Source organism: Amphichorda felina (assembly GCF_050947745.1).
Source record: "Amphichorda felina strain 45539 chromosome Unknown scaffold_3, whole genome shotgun sequence".
Classification (NCBI taxonomy): domain Eukaryota; kingdom Fungi; phylum Ascomycota; class Sordariomycetes; order Hypocreales; family Bionectriaceae; genus Amphichorda; species Amphichorda felina.
Window position 1 is genome coordinate 2,269,525 of NW_028145047.1, and position 18,101 is coordinate 2,287,625.

Consider the following 18,101-nt stretch of genomic DNA (forward strand, 5'->3'; position numbering starts at 1 on the left):
GGAACTCGGGAGCAGGCTCCAAAACAGAGCAAGTTCCTACGGAAGAAGAAGAAGCAACCAGAGATGCTGATGGTCCCCGGCGTAAGCCAAGGCAGGGTCCTTGTGGCCTTCCTGCCAAATGTGTCGTCTCGTAGGTGAGCTTTCTGGTGGATAAAATACCCGTAACTGGTCGATACTGCATTTGTATAGACCAAAACAAATATCAGTCATATTCATCTTCCTCATCTCAAGATAGCTCCCAGTGTACACGCAGACAGCCCAGCCAACGCGGAGACCAAGCATACGAAACCATCGGCCACGCCGCCGTAGGACATTCGTCGTCGGTCGCTCATCCACGGTTTCTCCGCATTCTTACTTAAACAGGCTGTTTTGTGACTTCAAAAGGGGGTTGTTGGTTTGAGGGTTCTCTTGCAGCTCCTCGTCGCAGATGCGAACCTGATCGTCCTCGAGTGGCGGCGTCAGTTTGATCTCGCCCCTATAAATCTCAATGACTGAGACCAGGGGAAGAATCAGGAGCAGGATTGACAGCAGCTGGCCGAAGCTCCATTCCTTCTCACCCTGGTCGCTGAGGTGCACCGACGGTGACCCAAAGGCCTGAGATAAGAGGATGATGCGGACAGCAGCGCCAATGGCAATAGCAGCCATAAGCAAGATGCCCACAATCTGGACGGCGTTGTAGAATCTCTGGCGCCGGCTGTGCAGATACCAGGTTGCCAGGCCAAACACAATGCAGTTGCCCGCAATGACGGCGACGGTTCCCACATAGGAGACAGCGGCATTCGACGGCTGCCCCTTAGCCCCTACCTCCCAGATGCAGGCTATAGGCAAGGTCTTATCGTCCAATCCCTTTGCGACAGCCTGTAGGACAAAGATTCCACATACGCAGGAAAGGGCGAGGTTGACAAACATGAGAAACTGGCGAAGCCAGCGAATCACCCAGTCGCGGCGGTAATCGTGGACGAGAGCGAGGAGGGTGGCGTTGTGCGTGGCCGTGGATAGGAGGGACAACATCCAGATGAGAAAGAAATGGTACGGCACGAGCGAAGTCATTTTGGCCAAGCCCACGCCTGTCAAACAATGTCAGTCGTGGCCTGGTGCAGTCAGTTTCACAGGGTTTCGCTGGGAGACTTACTCTGGATGCCGATTCCTTGCATAATCTGGGAGTCGCTGTATCCGTCGAGCACCTTGCGTCGGATAGGGGCGGCCTTGCCTCGATACTCGGAGAAGATGACCGTTATGGACAGAATGATGGCTGCACAGGCCGTGATCATGAAGGAGAGGAGGATCTTGCATGTCATGGTCAGCCTCACAAAGCGGATTCGAGTGAAGCTTGCGACTTACTCCAGCACCGGCGATGCCGGCATTGCTTGGGGTCGCGTCTGGTGCATCGGTGCACCTGGCGTCGTTGAAGAGCGTCATGGTGTGTGCCTGGGTGAGACCATCATGGTCGGTGGCAAGCAGACGGGCATCGTGGCCAATATGAATAACTAGTAGTATTGCCATACGAATATTATTACCCCAGGAATGCCATCAAAGCCGGTCGCATTCTGAAACAGTCAAGATGTGGCTGGCGGCTCATTATTGGAATGGTCACCAGTGGTTACGGATTGACTGGCTGAGGACGGCTGAGGAACGCAGTGGAAGGGGCAGAGAGGCGCCAATGGTGAAGAAGGGTGAAGGCATGGAAATACTATCCGTAGGTGGTCGAGCTTCGACAGCTGCCATTTTTATCCGTCCAACCTCAACTGAGTCCTGGACAACAAGGAGACAACCCCCAAGACAAGGTGGTGATTGTTCTCTGGCTGGCTGGCCCTTGAAACAGTCTTTCATTCTCCTTGCAGGTGTCAATCTAGTTACAACAAGGGGGGAGACTATTAGTAGTCGCCCTGGGGCTGGTGGGAGCAGGCACAGCCATCAATGTAATCGCCTATTACTACCTAATCACCGGTGCGTGCCAGAGCCAACGGGGCCTGGGGGCCAATAGGAAACAATGTGGACGCTGACACGGTGCCTCGATCTCCGAGGTCCGCATCACCAACGAGCGGTCACTGTACTGTCATCGATGGTTGGGAGTCACAAGTTCACGATCAACAGGCAAATGAATAATTGGCCAGCAAGGCTTCGTGGGAGCTGCAAGTCGGCTCAAGCCTGCGAGTCGTAGACGTCCATGGTCTTGGGCGCCGCCGTTGCCATGCCAGCCTCGTAGTACATATCATTACCCCTGGACCTATTCGTAGCTACATAGTAGGTACTAGTAGTACTCGTACCCAGACGGCTGGCGCATCGCATGGCGGGTAACCCATTTCGCCGATCAATGTCTGCAAATTGACATGCGTGACGACGTGAGACTAGGGCCCACGCAACAAAATGCATGAGTTATTACGGAGTACTCCGTACAGATACGGAGTACGTATACACTACGCACCTACTCGTACAAGTAGTACATAGCCGTAGACTGGGTTCGAATGCATTCACCAGCTGGCCAATCTACCAGGTCTTGAGGGCCTTCTAGGAATAACCCACCTCACCTGGGGGCGCGTCACTTCGAGTACGAGTAGTATGGTGGCAAGTACGGAGTAGTACTACATAGTAGGTATGTAGGGGTACACATTGACCACGGCGCTCGAAGAACGGGGCCTGCGATTGGTGGTGTCTGAGGACCCCAACGGCGTTGAATGTTGGTCGAGGTTACCAGACACCTGGGTCATCACAATGGATGATGGAGGGGTGATGGCCAATCTTGCAGGTTGAAGCGTCGAAGCCGCAGACCCTGCTGGCCACATGACCTTGGTGGTGTCGGCCGGGGAAGCGTCCCGACGGCAGACCCGCGCAACCGCGTGCGGGATCTCATCTCTCTCTCATCTCGCTCACCTCTCTCTCACCTCCCTCACCTCTCTCTCACCTCCCTCACCTCCCTCATCGCCCTCATCGCCCTCATCGCCCTCATCACGCCTCATCATCCTCGCCAGACTCATGCGGCGGGTCGCCGGATGGGTCCACGATTGGCTAATTTGGCTGCCAGACTGCCCGTCCATCTCTCCATCTCCTCGCTCTCACAAAGCCCCACTGCCAGTTCCTGAGGCTTCAAGATGAGCCGACCCACATCACGGCAGCACCGGGGAAGCCTGGCTTGCCTGTGCTTGCCTGGGTGGTTTCTGCCACTTCTCCTTGGTGATGATGGACTGATGGTTACTTTTTCTCACCGTCTTCTGGACTCTAGTGTTTCCCCTTTGTGGGGGGGGGACCAACGTGGAAACCAGGCACTGCAGGCAGGCCGCCCAGGGCGCCAGGTCCAACGAATATTATTAGTACTAAATAACCTAGGCACATTATTATTATTACCTCCAGCCCCCGACAATATGTGGCTTTGCGGCGGACTTCGTGTTCTCCTGGTCCAACTCCTACAAGTACTCCGTATCCGTACTCCGTATCCGTACTCGTACGAGTATTAGTCGGCCTCATGGGTCGCATCTCAAGCTCCCAACTGCGTGCCCAACGTCTTGTCTTGTCTTGGGGGGGATGGCTAACGCTGTTCAACACACCGTCCCACAAACTGTCCCAAGCGTCTCGGCCACTGCCCAATGTTGCCGGCCCGAAGCGGCCTACCTGGTAGTCTCCACAGGAGGTTTGCCTTGCCTTGCAACAATGGTCTGGCTGTCTGGCAACACCCCATTTTGATAACCAGCACACTGGGGCAATATGCATGGTACTTGATACCTCCTGCGGCTAGCGACCTCTGTGTACTTCGTATAATGGGGGTCCCCCCACATCCGGGTGGATGGGTCGCTGGGTCGCTGGGTCGCTGGGTGGATGCTTGGATGAATCTGGGATGACAACTGCGAGGCGAGCGTCTCATCTCCCGATGAAATCATGAAACGCCCCCAACAGAGCTATTAGAAACCATGCAGCTGACATTGTCCGATGTACACAGGCGGGACTCCGTTGCTATTGAGACTCTATTAATTCCAGGACGGCAGCAGTTGCAGCACGCATTGAGCACCTACATAAGCGGTCTTACCCTCCCACACTCCTCATGAGAGTCGAGGCCATGACTGAACCAGCCGTGCTGCCGGAATCTCCCCCAGCCTCCAGCCTGCTGCAACTTGCAAGCGACACTCTTCTCCCTTTCTATTGTCTTGCATGACCCTATCGAGATGAGGTCTTGGTAGATTGGCGCTCGCTTGATCCACACACAAGCTCACCTTGTCAAATGCCGAACCCTGCTAATCCCAAACAACCGGCTCCGCTCCCCGTCTAGAAGCAGCATTCCACCCTGGCCCCTGGCACTCGAACCCTGTGCCTTGAGCCCTTGACGGCTCGATACTACCATGTATAAGAAGCTGACGGGAGATATTAAAGACGATCTTGAGCGCTCACAGTTTGGTCGGTTTGGTCACTTTGGTGCCTTTATCATGTTAGACCTGTCTACACCACCTTCATCCACGACGACCAACGAACAACTGCCTTCCCACGGCGCCATGAGGTCCGCCCTGGAACAGCTCCCCACCGAGCTTCAAAGAATGATCTTCTCCAGGCTAGACTATGAGTCTCTCATCCATCTATCCACAACCAACCGACTGTACCACCAGACAATCGACCCCCGAACGATGGCCGACCCCATGGATAAACTGCAGTTTGTCATGAGAGCCGCAAAAGACTTCCCGCAACATCGCCCCAGCGAGAAAGGACAGGACTATCACCCCGGCAACTTCGAGTGCTACATATGTTTTCGTGTTCGATCGCCAGACTGCTTCGATGTGCTCCAGGCACAATTCGCATACGTCGACCGCCTCGGCCGCGTCATAAGGGACAGGGAACCGTCACTGCTGGATTCGGTCGTTTCGCTTCGCCGTTTTTGCATCGAATGCGGCGTTCACGCAGGGCTCCACGTGCCCTCTGACTGCCTCACCACGAAGACTGGCCGAGACCTCTGGGTCTGCCGGTGCTGGAGGGTCTGGCCAAAACCTGGGGTGCTACGTTGTCCGGATTGTGCAGGAGACTGCCCACTACGGCCGAGGAGGAAGCTTGGGGTTGACAAGTTTGCTCCCCCAACGAGCATCGTTTGCCCAGCGCGGCGTCTGACAAGCGTTTAAGTCTGGGAACTGGGAGGCAAACCTCTCACGCCCCAACAATGTAAAATGGGGAGGTTCCGGCCACCTATCCGTCCGTCCTACAATGACAAGGCGAGCTGTTGTGGATCAACTGGGAACGTGAGCGGTCGGCTTCCCGCGAGGCTGCCTTACTAGCCCCGGCAACAGACGAACTGATTGCCGTTCGTTGTCGAGACTAGGCGCTAGAGATTTATCACAACGAAGTTTACCGTTGAACTCGGGACTAATGTGGAGTTGATTTGGGTCAGCGAGGAGTATTGCGTGGGATTAATTTTTGTCCTAGGGGGGCATGGGATGGGAACACTACTACACGGGAAACCGCATACGATGGGGCTCTTCCGATCAAAAAGCTAATACTGGTTCTTAGATGCTGGGGAATGACCTACATTGCCTTGGTCGCCCGTTGGGCATGGATTTCGTCCAGGTACACCCATAGGCATAACATACGTACTATAGCCATTTAGAATAAACAACAATTCCTTGAACTTGTCCGTCTTTTTGGCCCAAGTCTCCGGATTTACGACTTATTGGATGTTACCTCCAGTGGGTTCTCTTACGGTATGATTTACTACGATGTAACGGCTCGTCCTCTGCAAAGAGCCGCTCGACGGGCAAGAGGGAAACGAACATGATACGTTGCGCTTGATAGACTTTTTGCCCCCTCCTAAACAATCAATTGCACCTCTCTTGTAGCATAGGTCTGCAGCGTTTTGGCAAACACATGCAAACGCGGGACTTGGGCTGAACAGATCACACACACACACACACACACACACACACACAGGTGCCACTCCGCCTTCACTCACTCAACCCAGCACTGGGCCACCTGAGACTCGAGCATAGATGTGCCGGATACTTAGATATTAAATTTTGCGTCTTCCAAGAAGGGGAGTAGAACTGTTTCGACTCCCGCCCTATGAAGACCTCGATCATGACAGCATGCTCGCTACATCCATTCTCGGCAAGCCAAGAACATATATCACCAGGACTAAGACTCCGACATGTTCCCCAGAAACTCATGGTCAGTGTACGTTGCTGGAGCCTGGACCCCTCGGATCTGCGAGTTTCTGTGGTGGCACACTGTCAGTTTATAACATTCCTATCAATAGGATATAAGCAGCGGAGGAACCCGGCCAAAGAGGCGCCACACCATCAGCCATCCCGTTATCCATTCGCGTGGACAGACTGAATCCTCCCCAACGACTCGAAAGCTCTTCGCCGCCGATATCGTCCGACAACTAACGGCCGATCCGCTATTCCGAAACAATTACTTCGAAATCCGCCGCTCGGCTGTAGCTGGCCTTGGTGCGGTAGCTACGCGACAGCTTAGCCAAGGGGACATTATTCTTGTCGAGGAACCCCTATTCGTGTCAGACGACTTCCGTCTCTTTGAATGTTTTGAGGCCTTGGATACCGACGCCCAGAGAGTGGCCCTCAGCCTTCATCGGAATGAGCTCCTCAAGACGGAGACGTCCGAAATCAAGGCCGTGTGGTCTACAAACAGGTACAACCCCTAGCGCTTAGCTAGTTTTTGAGAAGACCCCTAGCTAACTAACCCATCAGCTTTTCCACGACAAAGCCCGGCACGGCTGGTCTTTTCGTCATTGCTGCTCGGTTCAACCACGCCTGCCACCCCGCCCACAATGTCGAGTTCACATTCGACAAAACGCAGGGTTGCTTGGTATTAACAGTGAGGGCAGAGACTATATATGCGGGCACAGAGCTCACCATCTGCTATGGTCGCAACTGGACCCCGGAGATTCTGTATCTCTGGTATGGCTTCTGTTGCACTTGTGGCGCCTGTCCTGGCTTAAACCGTGCGGGAGTGTCCGCTCTCACGGAGGTTTGGTAGTCTTGCATCAAACGATGGATAGATAAGCCGCGGTTCCCTTGAGACTAGTATATCAAAGAGCCGGGTTTCATGTTTGCTATTTTCTTCACGCCAACGCACTCCCCGAGAGATACCATGTCATTCACATGTATCCCCGTTCAAGTTTCACTTCCATAGGTTGGAACGTATAGAAGACTAATCATACTACCAAGCTCGCTTGTTCCTACCTATTTATCCTAAATATTCCCCCATGTCACCATCCCGCAGGGCCTCTAGCAACACTCTAGCCGTATCCCTGTCCGTCTTATCCTCCATATCTCCCATTTCTCCCCATAGAGTATCTATCCACTCTGCAGAGATGTCGGGCATGGGCCCATCAATGTACATCCCCCCCAATTCACTCGTGACACCTGGAGATTTGTCCAAGGAAAAAACTCCTCCCGATTCTGCCCCTAGCCCTTGGAGAGCCTCTGAAGGCCGGGCATTGGTATTTTTTGAGCGGCCCATTTCCATGTGCGAACGGATCTGATCGCGGAGTTGCTCATTCGCGGCGTCCTCCGAGCTGGGCATATGAGAGTCCGCAGGGGACTGAGATGATTGTTGAGACTCGGTCTCGTCATATCCAGACTGGAAAATGCGTTCCATCCTTCTGGATGCTGGGTCGTTTACTCTATTAGCCTCCACCAATGCCCGCAAGGGGCTGAATCCTCCCGTGAACAACCCCCGCAGGCTGACGGGAAAATCTCCGTCCTCAGGAAGCCTTCCCTTGCTGAGACTGAGGTCTAGGGCCAGAGCCAGTCGAAGATAAGACCCGGGCTGCGATGCAAGTATATCGGTCCAATCGTTAATGCTCGACTTGAAGCCAGAACTCCGAGAGCTAGTACCATCTACCTGCGCGAGATTGACAATGTGACGCACAATCTCACTAACCCAGTCAACACCATCGTACTGAGGTTGGTAGGTTCTCATGGCTTCAATTAGAATATTGAGCCGGTATTGCTTCAGTGACGCCGTAGCCTTGGCGTCCAGGGTCGAGTTCTTTGCAAGCGCCGACAATTTCACATCCAGTATATTCAGCACAAGAGGTAGAGCTGTGCAAGCCACAGCAGAAATCGGGAGCCACCGAGCAAGTCTGAGATGGACCAACTCCTTGAGACACTCCGTGACACCTGAAGCTGCGTCTTGGAGTTCATGACGATTCTCGTATATAACTGATAGGTCTCTTGAGCCAGTTCCATCGTCGATTGGAGCAGCTTGCAGGATGGCAAGATGTAGAACCTCGTGGTGGCAGAGGACAACCCGAGTGGAGTGGTAGTACATGTACATGAGATTGGTGTACAGGATGACAGAGTCGTGGCGGTACTCCTCTCTGTTGTTAGGCGTAGCGAGCCCAGCAGCTGGATTTCCGTCAAACATAGGAAATCGCAGGGTTGTATCTTTATACCATCGCCTGAGGGCAACCTTGCACTCCTGCACACGGGTTGCATCCTCGGCCTTCATTTCCCGCCCCCAGCCGGGGGTGTCGTCTAAGGGAAACACAAGCAATAGTATGTCTGTAAGAACAACATAGAGCTCAACTATATGCGCGAGGATTTCCGAGAGGCATCGCTTTGTCGCCGTATTGTACACTTTGGATCTGTCAAATTCATCCGCCAGATCAGAGAATCCCAAGGTAGGTGTTTCGTCAAAATCGAAGTGGGCTCTTGTAACTTGAATTGGACGCCGCATCAGCAGGCCCAATGTCCGATCGCGGATTATGCAGCACCACCAAATTCGCTTGAGGATATTTTGTTTGCGGTGCTGGAGGGGGTGTGTGGTCGCGGAAAAGACTGGCATCGCAGCATAGTGGTGGGCTTCGGCACTTTTCGCATGCTGTATGGCTAGACTAAGCCACGACGTATTCGGGTTTCTTGTGGACGAAGGCGCCCAAAATGACAGTAAAAGGGCTGCCTGTGCTATAGACAAGGGCGATGATTCGGTTTCAAGATCGTAGAGTAGTTTCGCTCGTCGGTAAAAGGAGGCCCTTGCAGCCCGGATGCTTGGGTAACCCAGTGCTTTGATTGCTGCCTGTGAAATAAAATTGCAGGACGCGAATAGTATGCCCTGGAAGACAAGTAGAGAAACGCGTTCATTGAGCGCGTTGCCATTGGGGTTTTGGCAGTAGATGTCCCAGAACTCGCCTTCGTTGACCAGCGGCAGTAACGGGTGAACATGGAGAAAATACTCCCGAAGGAACTCATCTAACAAGGCTCGAGTCGGGACACGCAAACATCCCTGTAGCTCAAGAAAGTTTACGTCCTGAGGTGGGATGTTGGGCAACTTGCTGATGGTGAGAAAGGGGTAGTAGGAGTAAACGACATCGGAGTTTAGTCTAATTTGGTTGTCGGCTGCCAGGGGATTGCTCGAATGGTTGTTTAACGAGAGGGACCTGGTCGCGGCCGGCGCAACGCAAGGGGCTACAGGCATTGCAGTATGTTAGAGCCAGATCCACGGGACAATAGAGGCGGTGCTATTCAGACTTGCCCGTTGACGACGTTCGAATCTCTTCGGGTGACCTCGCCGCAAAAGCAAAATGGTCATTCTCTGTCTCGCGGGAAACGGCGTCCAGAACTTCGCATCTGGTAGCTGGCTCGGCATGCCTTGGAGGAGCTGGCATTGGCAGCCCATCCAGCCTAGACTTGACAACTGCTTCGGCCGAGTGGCTTTCGGAACCACTCGGAGGGGGGTATGGAGGGTACGAGACCTGGGCATTATCACTGTCTTCGCGCTGAGGACGACGGCTGTAGTGGAAAGACGTGAGCACAAACAAGCAGTAGAGGAGTGCGACAAGCAGGACAGTGACCTACAATCTGGAGGCTCTCCCAATAACAACACAGTTTTCACTGTCGAGATAGCAGTTCATGCAAGGCCTCCCTCTCTGGGACACATCGCATCTAACTTTTCTTGCCCGACATGACAAGCAAGCCTTTGGTGCTCTTTTGCGGATCCTGGCTTGAGATTTGGGCTTGGAATTTGATCTCTCGTGGCGTTCAACACCAGCGGCGACAGCCACGTTCGTGGACATACTACCGGTGAGTTTTTTCTGTACCACCGTGTTCAGTTTTGGGGGAAACTGGCGAGTTTGGCGATACGTAGATGGAGAAACGTGGGAGCGAAGATGGAGGGACTAGTATTACTATAACCTGGAAGGCCAGAAGGCACGAGGACGGCCCTTAGGCGGAGAATGGAGGGTTGCAGTAGCGCCCCATGAACAAGGTCGACTGGGCTCTTTCTCCTAAGTTCCCGTTTGTCCTTAGCATCTATCCCCAATTCCCATGATAGATGGTGGAGGTGGAGGTGGAGGCACCGCCCAAGGTGCGTGGTCGATTGGAAGTTGGCCGCTGGCGCGTGGGAGTTGGAGACCCCGCGGTCCACGGATGTCTTTAGCCGTCGTCCGATCTCATACGGATGTCAACTTCCTTGAGTGGCATTGCCCAATACGACTCATTTGTAGGTTTGTATAGGCTGTATTCGTACCCGGCATCTAGGTATTTCAATTTGGGGTATTGTGCTATATTTCACCGAGCACCAAGGAGAGGCAGTGGCACCGGCTGTTCCAGAGATCGTACCAGGCCCCGCTAACCTCATGGTAGCGACGCCTACAAATTGGAGTATCCGCTGTACGGACTCCAATAACATAGGGACGCGGGGCTGGACATGGTGGGCCAGATTACGATGGTGCCGTACCCGTGGCCACAGAGTACATGGTCATCGTGACTGGAGATTTTAACGATCTAGCCCAAAAAACAGGGTCAGAGAAGAGTGACAAGAACCACCTTGAATTGGTAGAAGCCGTCAAGCTTGCAAAAAAAAAAAAAAAAAAAAAAAACCGTACCTATTAGGAGCACCAACCAACTTCTAATAAACGCCCAGATTCGCTAGCACCCAAAAACCAAAGGAGGTTGCCTCCCCCAAGGGAAACCCCTTGGCAAACTGTCTAGTCCCAGTACTTGATTTCGCCATCCATCCCAGCTGTTACCACCTTGCTTGTCTCCTGTGGATGCCACTTCACGCACGTAACTGCTTGATTCCCGGCCTTTAACTTGTGGTACATCTTGCATGTCTTCCAATCCCAGAAACAGACGAAACCGGCAGAGTCGCCAGAGGCCAGAAATTGGCCGTCAGGGCTACAATCGAGATCAATGGCCATACCAGCATTGTTGTGCCCACGGTAGCTCTTCTTTCGATTCTGCCGGAACTTGTCGGTTGCGCCGTAGACTAGGATTTGGTTGTCGGAGCTCTGGTACGCGACGTACTTGCCACTCGGGTGCGGGGCGGCACGTGTCATTGGGTACATATCCGGCTCCGCAATATACTTTATGGGGACAGGAATATTGTAGTCCCACGCGCGGAGCGACTTGTCGTCGGAGGTGGTCATGAAGCGGCGGTTATCATCCACAAATGTAATAGTGTTGATAGCAGCTAGATGGTGATCGTATTCCTGCACCACCTCGCCCGGGGTCCTTATATCGAACTGAACAATCTTCTTATCTGACATTCCCGCAAGGAACTCGTTTGAATGATCCGGGTCCGGGCTGAATTTGATGACGTGAGGAGTTTTGCCAGTAGTGAACTTGCTGATGCAGACACCCTTCTCGGTATCCCAGAGTTTCATCATGCGATCATAGGAAGAGGAGAGAAATTGCGTCCCAGAGTTGTTAAAGCAGATGTCCGAGACAGCTTTGGAGTGACCAGAGTAAGTCCGCAAAAGCTCCCGCTGATGGTAGGCGTCCCATAACTTGACTGTCGTGTCTGCGCTGGCTGATAGAAGAAGATGGCCAGACCCGGGGAAGAACCGTAACGCTGTGACAGCTTTGGTATGATCTTTCCAAGAGTGGATCTGTTTCTTGGGTATGTAGTTGGTGATGCTACCGACGTCCTTGTGGAGGTCGATATCCAGGTCCTGTGGCACGTGCATGTATGTCCTACCTTGGTAGTCATACTCTTCGGAGCCGTGGAATGTGGTCGTCTCATCTCCCATATCCTCGACCTCCTTGCGACGAGCGAGTGCCTCGACGGGAGCCTGAACCACGGTACCACTCTCCACCACGTCCTCATCTTCTTCAATGACCTCGTATTCTTCGTCGCTTGCAAGCTCCTCGTCGTCGGCCACAGTCTCGTACTGCGACTGGTTGTATTTTGCCCATGGCCCAATGTAAGCCCCGTCCCCCTCTGCAATTGTGGCGTAGCCTTTGGTCTCTCTGCCCGCCCTGATTCGAGCGGATTCCGCCTTGAGTTCGCTGCCTGTCTGATGCTCCCGCCCTGGGGCGCCCGATCGTTCCACTGCTCGATATTTGCTTCGGAAGGTGTGCTCGCTCAAGAAAGTTTCTTCGGCATGTCCAGTCAGGACATTTTTGCGTTTCAGGGCTTTGGTCTCGTCTTTAAATGGGTTCGCTGGGCCAGCCTTTGGCCGGGCCAAGTCATCTGCTGAATATGGGACGACAGCGTGATCTGCCTCGGCGTTCTGTCGAACTATAAGCGCATCCTGCGGCGCCATGTTTGGCGGGTACTCCTCAAAGTCCGCCATAGCGACTGCATGTGACATGGACATACGGTTGTTGTGTGGAGTTGGAATCCGAGATCGAAAGTCTCCAAGCTTGCCAATACGAGTTAAGATGGATTTCACTTGTCACTGTCACGTGACTCTTTGGAGGGAAGCGCCTGGAGCCTACAACACAACTACCTTACTTATTCAAGACCCCTATCTCCTCAGCCGTGTTTATTTTATTACTCTGTAGTAAGATTAGTATGAATCTCGTAAATAAAAGTAACGGATCTCCTTTCCTTGCAGGATCAGTCTATTAGGTCACCTGAGCTGTGGCTACGTACTTCTGGTGTGGAGCCTGAGCGCTGCTTTAATCCGAACACTGGTGGTCTGGAGGGTGATGTGATCGGAGCCTGAGCGGAGCGGAGCTTAGCAACATTTCAGGCCCCTGCTTGGGTACTTAGCTATTACCACATAGTTGCTGGTACGGATACAGGTTGCAATGTGTGCTAGCACCTACCTTACCTACTAGTACCTACCTTAGGTATCCAAGCACCTAAGTATCCACGGGTAGGTACTTAAGTACCAGATACATACCCTAGCTCTAGGTCCCAGGTATACACGATAGGTCACACCAGTGTTTATGATCTCCATTTCCTGGCATATTGGGTAGGGAATTGTGATGGAAATATTATTCTTCTATTACTTGATATCATAAGCACTCAAATAGTAGAGGATGCGATCCAGGCGGTAGCATTAGTAGAGACGCCCAGATCTCTGGTATTAATAGTGCGACGACCACTGAGCTGGTTTACTTAATACAGTAGCGACATAACCCCACATATTCTTGCACCTGGCTGCGGAACATACCTATATGTGGAAACCAGTACTTCATACGTTAGGGGACGACGGCAATATTTGGAGAGTAGTCCCCTGCAAGAAGCTCTTTCTATTCTTTCCGCCAACGCGATTTAGAGTCATTAGATGGGTAGGAGCCATAATCGAGACTGCGATTTGAAATGGAGGGTATATCTTAAAGGAATCGGAACTTGGTTAAGAGGAGCCTCGTGCACTTCATTAAATTTAGTCTCTACCTCGCCTGGGCTCTTAATTACCTGAGATGCCTACAGCCTCCACGTTCAAAACTCACACGAGAAGGGTATTACTATCCACAACGAATTGATTGGCCCTGCATGACTACGCCTGCTGCTCTCTCTTTTATTTTAGATCTCTAAACTCTCCCAGGATGTTGCTATTAACATTATGCGAAAAAAAGGAAGCCATTGAGGACCATGGCCCTAATAGTCCCATTAGTATGTGGACTATTTAACTTCGACTTGAGGTACACGCAATTCTTCTCGGTCGTTTACGTGTGAAGCTCTCTATATCCCCATACGGTAGGTAGTCTTGCTGCGGTTCCATCTGTTGTATCGTTTGCCTTAACACAAGGCCCCTCGTCCTATGCCTATCTTTGATATATTATCCAGCTATTACTTAACTAGGCCATGGAGAGCGTGAATAATTACGTTCTTCGCGAAGATAACCTACTAAGCGTGGGCTTCCCGCGACAGCATGCTACGCGATACTGCAGTGCAAACTGGGAACCCTTCACCTATCCTTCCGAAATTTATCCAGTGAGAGAGAATTGTTGACACGAAACCGGCTTCCCCTTGCTTCTGGACGCCGGATATGCGATATCTTGAAGCTAAGCTTGGTTATCGCATGAGATATAGGAAACATATTAGTTAGTCACTTTCTAATGCCGACTACTGAAGATCCGAATATCACTTTTGATGCTCTAGCCCTAAAAACACCCTTACAGCTTTATGTGTAGTTCCGTCCAATCCGTAATAGCCAAAACGCAACGCCTCTCAAGCGACCTTATCCTGCTGCAGACTCAAATTATACGAGTGTATAATACTATCTGCGTCGTCAACCGCCAGTGGACGAATATCGCCCATCTGCTTAATCTTAGCAGTCCTGTTTCCAAAATGTTAGCGTAAGTTCCCGCCTCGATCTAGTCTCGTAGTTTAATGAGAAAGAAACATACACTTCCTTAATTTGATCATCTGTCAGTGAATATCCTAGCTGCACGACTCGCGACTTCACGGCATTCCAGCCCGTGATTCTCGAGGCGATAGAGATGTATCGAGTCACTGCTATAGTCAGCCATCACTGTAGACTGGAGTTTAGGGGCAATAGATAACATACATCCAAAAATGCTAGGATCAATGATCTCGTATGTCGAAGGGTTCGCCAGAATAGCTACCAGAAGTTAGAAACAAAACAAGAAAATGCTGGGATACTTATATTATGGGACGGCTTACCCTTGGCGTGGATTCCAGCCTTGTGCGTGCTGTCTTAAAGTTAGACAGGGGTTCTACCAATAACCGAGCGACAACTCACAATGCACAGAAACCGGTGATAGGGTTGTTGAACTATGAATCAAGATATTAATAGCTGATTTCTGGTAAACCGGTGGCTCAGATAGAGGTACTTACGGGAATATTCACTTCCACGCAAGAAGCGACATATTCTTCGATATCCTTGAGCATCTTAAGGTTATACTTGGACTTGGTGTATTCGGGAGACGTTACAACCATTCGAGCCATTAGAGCGCCGCTTTTCTCCTTTGTCAGTTGCCTTCAGGCCTTGAGGTGCGGCAAATACTTACAGGGGGGTAATGCCGTTTCCTAAAGGACAATAGTCAGCCATGAAAACCACATCAGCCACGATAGGCAGGAGCGGGAAAAAGGATACGGACTCTCTCCTATGCCAAGAACGCTGGTGTCCACGTGCGTTGAGCCAGCTTCCAACCCCGTTAACGCATTTGCGACTGCGCAGCCGGTGTCGTCGTGGAAGTGCGTTTCTATCCAATGTTAGTGAGCGACGTAGAGATGAATATTGGGGGACAAACCGATGTCACAGCCCACAACACCTGCCCATATTGTTAGTGTTTCAACTTCGTCAAACTTAACCCATGATAGTCAACAGCCACTCACCCCTTAGCGTTCGGATCAGATCATACACCATTCGTGGCGTAGCTCCTCCAACCGTGTCGGCAACTCCACTGCTCCTATCAATACGCCGGACGATTGCTGTCTTTCATTGAGGCTCAACTTACACTCGGTTGACACCTGCCTTATCGACAGCCTTGTAGAGAGTGAGGAGCTCGACAAGGTCGGAACGGAACGAGTCTTCAGAGGAGAAGCGCACCTCGACTCCTTGGCTGTTACAGGTGTCAGTCTTGAAGCCGACACCAGGGATTGGCATTGAAACACACCTCTTGACGTATGCAATGACTTCGAGTGCAGTCTTCTGAATCATTTCCATGCTCTTTCCGTGGCTGTACTCACGCAGAAAGCTGGAGGTCCCGATGACAAGATCGACGCCATCGACACCACACTCTACAGCCTTCTTGGCATCGTCCATATTGCATCGCACATGTGTGAGGATTTTAGACTAGATAAGAAATAAGTATTTACTCGCAAGTAACAATTTTAGGGTACAAACCTTGAGGCCAAGCTTGCAGATGGTCTTACAGTCCTCGTATGACTGAGGAGACGATACCGGGCTGGTAAGCTCGATATAATCGCAACCGAAATCACTAAGCATCGTTGCGATCTTACACTTCATCTCTGTCGTAAAGAAGGAGTTGACAAACTGCTCCCCTTCACGAAGCGTGCCTAATTTTACGTTAATATCAATCTAATTAACATATTCAAAGTCTCAGAGGGGAGAGAAACCCAACGCTGCCTCTAGGACTAGGGACTGGGGACTGGGGATGGGACTGGGGATGGGACTGGGATGGGATTGGGGATGGGACTGGGACTTGGCACGTGGCAAGGGGCGGCTTCTCCGTCTTGAATTTTCCATACTTTCAATAATCTTATAGCGAGACACATTGGAGAGGTAATCATCCACACGCTGGTACGGCGACGATGCAGGATTGTGGTTTTGGACGGGGTGAGGGGCGTTGGGGGCCGGGCAGGCCGCTTCGTTGTCGGTGCCGCACATGGTGAACGTCGCTCGCGAATCCGAGTTCGAGGGAGGGGAGACTGGGACTGAGACTGCTGTCAAGATGCCAATTGGGAATTCAGAGTGTGGTCGAAGTTCAAACTTTACCCAGGAGTTTTATCGACACTGGACACTCGTGAGTCAGCAGGGCCCTGATCCGGTGCCGGTGATTTACATTTTAATGGCGGGGGGTACAAGGGCGGGACGGCCAATGATTAAGCATCTTCACAGCAAACTTTGCTTGCATATGACGCACGCGGCACGCGTGAAAAGCTTGCCCCGCCATATCCCCGAAATCGGTTCAGGGTGACGCTATTGATCGTGTCTATGGCCTATTTCAGCCTTAACACGTAGTCTCATAGCCTATTCGATTCCGTGATATTAATCCATTTAATTACTCTTCGATGCTTTTAAATAACAGTATCGATTACCTTTTCTAAGCAGCGCTACCTTTTACTCCAGCTAGCGGTGGTAGGTCTTAGGTATAACGTCGGGGTTAGGGTTTATGTAACCGTCACCATGGCTAAATACGATACCAGGACTACTAATATAAATATTAGCAATTGACTCTTAGTATCAGAGCCCTAAAAGCGTATCAGGGCCGCCACGATCGGTTAAACTCTTAGTCAAAATATGGAAAGTTTCTTATAGTATCGTGATGTGTTGGGGGATGCCCACACTCGTTGCTTTTTGTGGTCAGAAGGTCACGACCTGAGAACCACGACGAAGGAATCCCGACCCGAGAGGTCTCGAGACTGTTTTTCACTATGTACATAAGACAGGCAGCAATTTCACAGATGGTTGATGCTATCGTCTTCTTTCTTTTATTACCAATTGACGCATTTGTTGCACTTTTTGCACATTAACCTTGTTGCTCCGTGAGCCGCGACCTTCGGGTCAATCTAGCCTCTGGCTACGACTATGACCTATGACAACTTTTCGTACGCACCGATCATCTGTACGAGCGATATTACACCTAACCCAACCCACCAAACCCCCAAGACCTTTATGTTGTCGTTGTGGTTGTTCTGGTGTTGATCAATGATAGCTTCATCCCCTGCCCCTTGTCTCAGCGAGCCTCCCTGAGCCCCACTTGTGAGCCCCCCTCAACAACGGCCTTGTTGTTGTTGTGGGTCCCTGGTTTGTGTTCTTGTGCATAGCAGTCTATCCCAACTCGGTGGTAAACCTCGGCAACCATCGTGGGGGGGCTCAGATTCGGCCATCCCTACCTTGTGTGTCCCCCAAGTAGTCAAAGTCAAGCCCTTGTGGTGGGGAAATAGGACAGGGAACAGAATTTCCAGGCTGAGAGGGAAGTGGTCAAACCCAGGCGGTGGATTTATTTTCTGACGACGGTACAACCAAAGTAGAGAAATGTATTTATCATCGCCAGGCAGGATATTCGTATACCCTCCAGTCGCGAGGAATTCCCTAAGTATTCTCAAGTCGCATTTTCCGGTGTGCTACACAAGGAAAATTAATTGTATTTTGTGATATGCCGCTTTCTCGGAGCTTCCGTGCGACTTGGTGTACGTTCATCCGGTCAATAGTGCGAGAATCTGAGTACACTTTAGATGCTGTGTGTCTGCTCATTCTTTCTCGAAAGCCTAATAACTCATTA

General features: G+C 51.6%; 4 protein-coding genes across 4 annotated transcripts; 1 reads left to right on the plus strand and 3 right to left on the minus strand.

Annotated features, from left to right (window-relative positions):
• Positions 1 to 351: 351 nt before the first annotated feature.
• Positions 352 to 1,419, minus strand: ACO1O0_003415 (uncharacterized protein; the record flags this gene model as incomplete). The annotated part of the gene is made up of 3 exons (XM_083192869.1): positions 352 to 1,067; positions 1,133 to 1,286; positions 1,342 to 1,419. 3 exons carry the CDS (start codon positions 1,417 to 1,419, stop codon positions 352 to 354), a joined length of 948 nt encoding a protein of 315 aa, XP_083051926.1.
• Positions 1,420 to 6,129: 4,710 nt separating this feature from the next.
• On the plus strand, positions 6,130 to 6,628 carry ACO1O0_003416 (uncharacterized protein; the record flags this gene model as incomplete). The annotated part of the gene is made up of 2 exons (XM_083192870.1): positions 6,130 to 6,138; positions 6,221 to 6,628. 2 exons carry the CDS (start codon positions 6,130 to 6,132, stop codon positions 6,626 to 6,628), a joined length of 417 nt encoding a protein of 138 aa, XP_083051927.1.
• A 4,290-nt stretch (positions 6,629 to 10,918) lies between these two features.
• On the minus strand, positions 10,919 to 12,508 carry ACO1O0_003417 (WD40-repeat-containing domain protein; the record flags this gene model as incomplete). The annotated part of the gene is made up of 1 exon (XM_083192871.1): positions 10,919 to 12,508. The coding sequence occupies one exon, from the start codon at positions 12,506 to 12,508 to the stop codon at positions 10,919 to 10,921; it is 1,590 nt and encodes a 529-aa protein (XP_083051928.1).
• A 1,829-nt stretch (positions 12,509 to 14,337) lies between these two features.
• Positions 14,338 to 16,483, minus strand: LYS21 (homocitrate synthase; the record flags this gene model as incomplete). The annotated part of the gene is made up of 14 exons (XM_083192872.1): positions 14,338 to 14,446; positions 14,517 to 14,622; positions 14,678 to 14,731; positions 14,794 to 14,822; positions 14,873 to 14,904; positions 14,968 to 15,088; positions 15,141 to 15,159; positions 15,231 to 15,335; positions 15,384 to 15,404; positions 15,469 to 15,542; positions 15,591 to 15,695; positions 15,750 to 15,928; positions 15,980 to 16,152; positions 16,345 to 16,483. The coding sequence occupies 14 exons, from the start codon at positions 16,481 to 16,483 to the stop codon at positions 14,338 to 14,340; spliced, it is 1,266 nt and encodes a 421-aa protein (XP_083051929.1).
• Positions 16,484 to 18,101: the final 1,618 nt, after the last annotated feature.